Source organism: Pundamilia nyererei, unplaced genomic scaffold, assembly GCF_000239375.1.
Source record: "Pundamilia nyererei isolate P.nyererei 1_Seehausen unplaced genomic scaffold, PunNye1.0 scaffold00068, whole genome shotgun sequence".
In the NCBI taxonomy this organism is placed as follows: domain Eukaryota; kingdom Metazoa; phylum Chordata; class Actinopteri; order Cichliformes; family Cichlidae; genus Pundamilia; species Pundamilia nyererei.
Window position 1 is genome coordinate 2,290,520 of NW_005187469.1, and position 7,776 is coordinate 2,298,295.

Genomic DNA, 7,776 nt, shown 5'->3' on the forward strand with positions numbered 1-7,776 from the left:
ATACACTTTGCGATACACTGGAGTTGCCCACCTCTGCTTTTAGAGTGACAAGGTACAAGTCAAGCAGTGTTAAGATTCTATTCCAACTCTTGCATTGACCAGTAAGTACATTTCTGAGATGTATTTATGTGACGACGGGCAAATCTACCTCGTCTGTTTTCAGATCTTTGACACTGAGCTGAAGGACCAGGAGAGGGAAGTTTGCTTCATCGACATCGCCTACGATGAGATCCCGGAGCGCTACTATAAAGAGTCTGAGGTGAGTTTGTGTAGGTGTGTGTGTGTTTGAAGGCTGTTAGCTAATAGGAGTAAACGCCCCTGGAGAGGTGTAAACACACTGGTGGAAACAGTAGTAAAAACTGTGTCATTTATTAAATCACTTCTAATGGAAAGGTTCTTATGTTTCTAGATGGAAAATAGGAATTCATTTTATTTTATTCTTATCTGTTCAGTTGTGTAAATTATGTGGACTTCAGAGCTGCACTTACCTCAAATGACTCTTCCATCTCACACATTTTTATCTGGCATCTATCTTTTTTCATAGCTGTTTAATAAAAGCTTGAGATTTTCTCAAGGACGAGGGTTAATGTGAAAAGGTGTTATTTACTGTCATTCAGTTCAAAGTTTTGATTATTTCCCAAGTCTGTTGCAGACACGATGCCAGTTTGGGTTACAGTGTCACATGTGTGATCACTCTACAATTGCAGGACTTACGATATTTCAAGTCTGAGAAGACATCACGAGGGATTCTTCAGGAGGGCTGGAGGGACACGCAGGATCCCATCATGTGCTCATACAAACTTGTCTCAGTAAAGTTTGAGGTGTGGGGTCTGCAGACACGAGTTGAGCAGTTTGTCCACAAGGTGAGACGTCAGACGCAAGTCTTAATAAAATACATATTTCAAATTCTAGTACTGGATGAAGTAAAATTTCCATAGTTACAACTGAAACGTGAATGTTTCCAACTTATCACAGCACATGTTCATCTTATGGTTGGTAAATGGGTTGAATATTAACAAACTGTAAGGCGTGGCTATTTATATTATTTGTGTGTTAGTTTATAAAGTTTTTCTGGACTTCAGACCGTCTTTGTATTTTTTTACAGGTGGTTCGGGATGTGCTGCTGCTGGGACACAGGCAGGCTTTTGCCTGGGTGGATGAGTGGATAGGTAGGTCACTGCTGAACTTAAGTCATTAAAGTATTTAGTTTTCTTGTCTAAGTAATAGTACACAGTGCTACATGCAGTGGTAGCACGTCCATAGTTTAACAAATGTTTGAATTTGACATGTTCTTGTACTTTGCATTGTAGATCACTGTAGTTTACTTCCTGCCTCATTCATTGCCATGCATGAACAGTCATTCGGCCTTCAGCTAAACCCGGCCACTGCTAGTCCTGTTTATTCTCTTACAGCATGGAACCACTTCTCACAACTAACCCACTAATAATAAACGCTTTTTGAGCATGGTCAAAGTTTGTTTCAACTGAGACCTGCGCAATAGAAATATATTTCAACCACATTCTTTCATGTTTCATAATGGAGACATTCATATGTACCAGTTGATGCAACAAAAAAAATAAAAAAATTTAAAGAGTAGAAACAGTATTCTAAAACTGAAACAAAGTATCAGCAAAATAAAATGCGTGCAGCGCATCTGACTGGCTGGTTGTGGTTAAGTTGCCACTTATTCCTTTATTCCTTGGTGATGAGTGTGGTCCTTACTGAAACATGAAAGCTACCTTTGTCTGTTTCTGTGAATTTTGTGGTTGTGCAAGAAGCAGCTCTGTTTGCTCGTATAAGTGGCTGCAGCACATTAACTGTAGGGTGCATAGATGAGCCCATTGTCTTTGCCCTAAAACGTTCCCCTTCTCTATAACCACTAACCATTGCAGCCTGCACTTTTTTAATACTCCTAAAATCTTTTCACTGTGGAATGATTTTTTTTTTTGCCTGTGGAATCGGTTTTGCAGGTGTTTCTTTTATGCTTGCAATGATCCAGCCTCTCCATGCTTTTCCTTTGTCTTGAAACATCCTTGACCTTATCAGTCCTTTCCTCTTTGTGTGCCTCGGATTTGTTTGGTTTTATCCCACAAACTCTTTGGGTCTTGGGAAGCTGGCAGCTTAACCTCTAAAGCTTTAACTTCAAAAAAAGCCTGCCTTTGCCACCTAACGCTCTCGCTCCCCCACCTGTCTCTCAATTGGAGAACGTTGTAGGAGAGTTACCAACATTTCGACCCCCGTTCCACCCCTCCCCCCTTCTTCCAGATATGACTTTGGATGATGTGCGGGATTACGAGAGAAAAATGCATGAGAAAACCAACATTAAAGTTTGCCATGAACAGCAAGAGCATTCCACAACAAACGCATCTTCACTGGATGACATAGAGATCCATGACAAAGCAAGCGTATGTGTCTTTTTCATTGTTTTTTTTACTCCATTGCCCCTCTTTTCTTATATTTAAACTGATGATGACTCTCCTCTGAAGCGTTCACAGCTGACTTTACATGTTCTCATGGATCGACTTATTCTGAGTCAAACTACTCACACACAAAGCCAAAAAACGAAATTTAATTTGAACTAACAGTTATGATGATTCTAAAAAAAATGGTTCCTAAAAAATTCACGTTATCCACGTTTTTTTGTAAATATGTGGTTTGTTTTGTTTTTTAGTCTTTTACTGACCATGTACCATTTTCTAGGTGTGGCTGTGTTAACACATTCCAGCTTAATGTTTCTACATTCATACAAAGGCTTAAAAAGTTGTGTCCACCTTTCCGTCACTGGTCTTAATAAAATAAAATTTCTGATCCAGACATGACGATGGATGAGGTGAGAGAGTTTGAGCGCGCCATCCAGGAGGCCACGAACCAGAAGATTGGGATGTTTCCCCCGTCGATCTCTATCAGTGAGACACCCCTGTCCTCCTGTGCCCTCACTGGCCCTGCCAGCGCCCCCTCCACACCCATGTGCACCGATGCGCCTGAGTCACTCTCTGTCCCCAAGGACCGACCCCGCAAAAAGTCTGCCCCAGAAACCCTGACCCTTCCTGACCCAGCTCCAAGTGACGTCCCCCAGGGCTCAACCGTCAGCCCATTACCCACTTCAAACCACCTCCAACCATCCACACCGCCCTCTAATTCTGAGCTTGCTGAAGTGGAGGACCAGTAGAAGAACTTGGAATCTCTTTCCCTACCCCTTATTTTACTTATTCCCAGTACCTGTTGTCTTATGTGCCCAAATGAGACTAGCCTAACCTCCAAACACCAGTGCCCAAGACAGTCAAGTTCCTTAGCCATATCCAATGAATTGCCATAATCCTGAAAAAAACAACAATCACTCTAGAAGCCTCATCAGTGTCACTGATACCATCCAGGGCAGCTGTAGGCTAAGCCACTGTGATGTGGCAGGCTTCTACTTCCTGTGACTCTAACCAGCCACATTTAATCTAACAACCTCCCACGGTCTTTAATTAAAGCAAAGCTTGTCAGATTTTATTTTATTTTTTTGACCAGCAGTTCTTTAACTCATCGGAATAAATTCCTGGCATTGTTTCCTTAGTTGTTATCGTCAACCATAAAGGCTGGCTATGAACTATCGAACTTTGAATAGTTGCCTTAACACCACAGAGCCATTGGTGTTTAATAGTTTTGACGACATGTGCAAATGAATGAATTTGTAAAATGGCTGTCGTGTATTCAATTAGAAATGTAATCATTGAAATGCACTAGAGTAGCACTGTAGATGTAATTTGTTAAAAAATCATACATTGAAATGAAAAGACAGCCAAGAACCCTCATAAAAGATGCTCCCGTTTCTTGAGCCGTCCAAACTAGTCGTTGGATCAGACTCTGCCCATTCCTTTGTTTTCCGAACTCCATTAATATAAGTGATGCAAGAGCAGTACAATCATAGAGTATACACCTCAGGTCTCCCCCAACTCTATCTGGCACGCACTCCAAATACAGGGATTGTACTGTGTGTTTCTCTCCCTGGTTATTGCCAAACACGTGCATTTTGTACCTCCGCTGACATAATACAGTAACTATTGTACCATACTAGTCTGCCTAACCCTTGGAAATGTTTACACATCAGAAACCTTGGAGCATTTGCATATTAGCAGTCATGTTCAGAATAAGCTGTTGTTATTACTGCATTTGTCGTTTTAACGTGACAGTTGCAGTGTTGAAAGGTCCTGCATATATCTTACTGAAGTTGACTGAGAGGTCAGTACAACAAAAGTACTTCATTACAACCAAGTCAAGTGTTGCCTGAAACTAATGCTGGACATCACATGTGACATAAATGTGATCCTTTTTGATCAAATCAGCGAGTCACTTTTACGTCACATGCAGGAACAAGGCCATTTTTGAGGAGGTTTTTCTTTTTGTTTTGTGCATAGTGGAGGTAGCAGCAACTCAGTGTTTGATTGGAGGAGAAGGGCACGTGCGTCAAGCTGACTTGAGTATGTGCCTCATTAGGTGCAAAGTATTTGCAGAAGTGCTTACTTTTTTGTCTCACCAGTGTTGGCAGAAAACAGTTTTAAAACAGAAGTGTCATTTTTAGTGAGCTATTATCATCCAAAACCGCCAGGATGACAATTTGTCCTGTGAAGGAATAAAAAAATGGTATTAATCAAAGACAGGTTTTTATATATGCTGCATGGATTTTTCACACCACATATTATATGAAGTAGATGAATATAATGTAAATGGATGATTTGATATATTTGGTGATTGAACCGCGTAAGAATAACGAATGCTTACATTTGAAGTCTGTAGTCATTTTGTAAAATATAACATCCAAATTTGAAGTGAAATGAAAGCATGTCCAGAGAATATACTCTGTAGGCCTATAAACTCTTTGAACTCAGTGCCTCTGCATGCAGAATTATATAATTACCGACATGTGTGTAAACCAAACTCTTATATTTAAGCAACAGACACACAAAATGCTGTTGCATTCTTCTTTCCCGGCTTTTTCCTGGCTCAAATGCTGCATTTAAGAATAAAAATGGGATAAAACGTCACATAAAGTAGCTGAATTGCAACATAATCAGATCAAGTCCATCATATCAAATGACACCACCAGATTTTCAAGTAACAGGGCTAACTTGTTATGTTTTAGTAAAGAAATTATTTGTTCGCTTCCCCCCTCCTTATGCGATTACCAACCTACAGCGCAATGCATTTTGCACTTTCCAGTCTTTGACACCTTATTTGACAATGAAGGAATGTGTTACATTACTGTCTTGCTGGGTTTGTTGGACCAAAGTCCCATATTACAGCATATTAACTTCAGAGAGAGAAGGTCAAAGAGAAGATCCTCGATGGTCTTCTCCTACAATATTGTTACTATTTTGTACAGTTTCTCACTTGCTTTTGTTAAAAAACAGAAAAAAAAACTGTAGCCATTTATCTGTAACTGTAGCTTTTGTCTTTGCCTTCTGAGGATACAAATGCTATATTCTGGTTATTGGCCCTTTGTTGATCTGTTATGTATAAGCTTATACATACTTACAACTCTGGTATTGACCACCTCTCTTGTCAGGAACAAAGAGATCCAGGGACATGTTCGATCTACCATGGGCTATTAATAAAATGCAAAATATCCAACTGTGTAACATTAAGCTCTGCTCTGTTTAAAAGAGTAACACATTAGGTATTGTAAATACTGTTGTTAATGATTAATATAGTAGATTTCTTATATTGAACCTGTTCAAAGTTTCATTACTGATGTGACATGAATGTGCTTAAAGCAGACAAAGAAGGTTACTCTTTTGTGTTTGTGTGATTAGGATGGCATTTTCACAGACATGGATTCAAATGTCTGTTTTATTCTAGATCTAGGCTTGATATGTGTCTAATCAATGAAGCTGTCATCTATTGAGCATACTGAATTTGGTTATGTTTACTTTTCTCAGTTAAGTATCAAAGTTCCTCATCGTAGTGGTGCACTTTTGACTCCGGTTGCTTTTGATGACCCTGCGGGGCAATATTATTTTCCAAGTCGTATAACAAAATGAAGCGTTTCTTTTTAGTGGTGTGGCTGCTTTGATGTTTACTCGCCATGTTTATTGAGGGTTGATTGGCTCTTCTGTTTTCCTTTATGTAGTAAACCTGCTGTACTTTGATTTAGTGATGATGTATTGTTCAGAGAAAAATGGTTTTAAAAATGAGTTTATCACCATTTCTTTTGTCAAGAGGACCAAACATTTCACTCCTCCTCCCCTCTTCCTGATGCAGTTTGCATTCGGCCAGGCTGTCGTGCTGTCTCCTGATATTTGGGGCCTGTGTCACAAAGCAGAGTCATGGAGTTATTTGGGATCTGTCACTGAGTAAAAGCACAGCTCAGTGTACTGCAGCATGTGTACGTTTCTGGCTCATCAAACTTTCTTCGTTAATTGTGCTTTGTGACACAGGCCCCAGAAGTGCCATTCTTGTTTAGCTGCTGGAAGTTGCTCTTAGTTCTTCCACTTATACTATTATTGCATTTGTTATATTTTTATTGCAGTTCAAGGTTAATTTGGTTCTTTGTTGTAATTATGGTTTTACTTTTTTCTGAAATAAACTTTATTAGCTATTACAAATGTGTATCTATTCTTTTTTTAGTTCTAAGGCCCAAATCATCAGCCCTACACCACCGTGCTTGACATTTTGTCTGAAGTGTTTGTCCTGACATGTTGGTGTGATGTGCATGATGCGTAGCGGCAGTTAACACACACCTGTGGCAGGGATAGCTCAGTACGTAGAGTGGTGGCCCCATGATCGGAAGGTCGGGGGTTCGATTCCCCTGAATAGCTACCCTGAGGTACCCCTGAGCAAGGTACCGTCCCTACACACTGCTCCCCGGGCGCCCAATGGCTGCCCACTGCTTCACTGAGTGAATGGGTTAAATGCAGAGAGCGATTTTCTCCATGGGGACCAATAAAGTACACTTTCTTTCTTCTTCTGTATGCTCCAGATGTGTAAACTACCAAAACATCTGCTCTTCATTTAGGTGCTCACACTCGCTGATGAGCATTTAATCAAATGCATTTGATTGACATTACAATTGAAAGTTGAGCACTTTCTTTTTCACATGACTCCATTTATGTAATGGAATTACAATTACTCAGCAATATGTTAGCGTAAGATTGTTGTTAGTGTAATAGTGTAATCATACTGTTCAAATTTATTGGTGCATTGTTGAATAACCAAAACATTGCAGAGTACTTTCAAAAGAAAGAAACTGTCATTGTAAAATGACCTTCCAGTCTCCAGCTGAGTAATAATAACTACATTATTAATATGCTTTGGAATCCAAATATAAAGGCAAAGTTAAACCACTCAAGAATTATTTAGCACACTTCTAACATATTAAATGGTGTTTTTTCTTGGTGCTACAGTGAGAATCCAGATGCTTTCCCTGGTTTGTCACTGGAACTTTGTCCTGTGCTTTAGTCCAGTTGCCAGGTTCATCTAGTCAATAAAGCTGTGAGAAATAATGAGTTCACATCTGTTCGTGTTTTCAATGTAAGAAAAATATAAAATAATTCTCCATTAATGACCGCAGGAACACCATTATAATCTGTAACCTCTTTAATAATGAGACAATTAAGTGATACTTGTAAATTGATTAAAATCACATTTATTTACGTTTTAATTAAAGTCAACATTTTTTATATGTATGTGTTCTTATATATATAATGTTGTATTTCAGTAAGTTGTTACAAATCTTCAGTGGTAACACACAAAGAAAGAGATGTCTGGATTGGTGACTTCTCAGAGACAAGAAAG

The 7,776-nt window shown here is 39.3% G+C and overlaps 1 protein-coding gene across 2 annotated transcripts in view; it reads left to right on the forward strand.

The window, feature by feature from the left end:
- LOC102209273 (phosphatidylinositol transfer protein cytoplasmic 1) overlaps nucleotides 1-6,583 on the forward strand; it is a 72,795-nt gene extending 66,212 nt beyond the window's left edge. The window contains exons 6-10 of one of the 2 annotated variants that reach the window (XM_005736298.1): nucleotides 164-259; nucleotides 708-863; nucleotides 1,106-1,169; nucleotides 2,266-2,405; nucleotides 2,814-2,878. In XM_005736298.1, the coding sequence (XP_005736355.1) occupies nucleotides 164-259; nucleotides 708-863; nucleotides 1,106-1,169; nucleotides 2,266-2,405; nucleotides 2,814-2,819 (462 nt within the window). In that variant the 3' untranslated portion in view covers nucleotides 2,820-2,878. Of the gene's footprint in view, nucleotides 1-163; nucleotides 260-707; nucleotides 864-1,105; nucleotides 1,170-2,265; nucleotides 2,406-2,813 lie in introns of both variants that reach the window. The other variant, XM_005736297.2, reaches the window with a different exon arrangement.
- The last annotated feature ends 1,193 nt before the right edge of the window (nucleotides 6,584-7,776 follow it).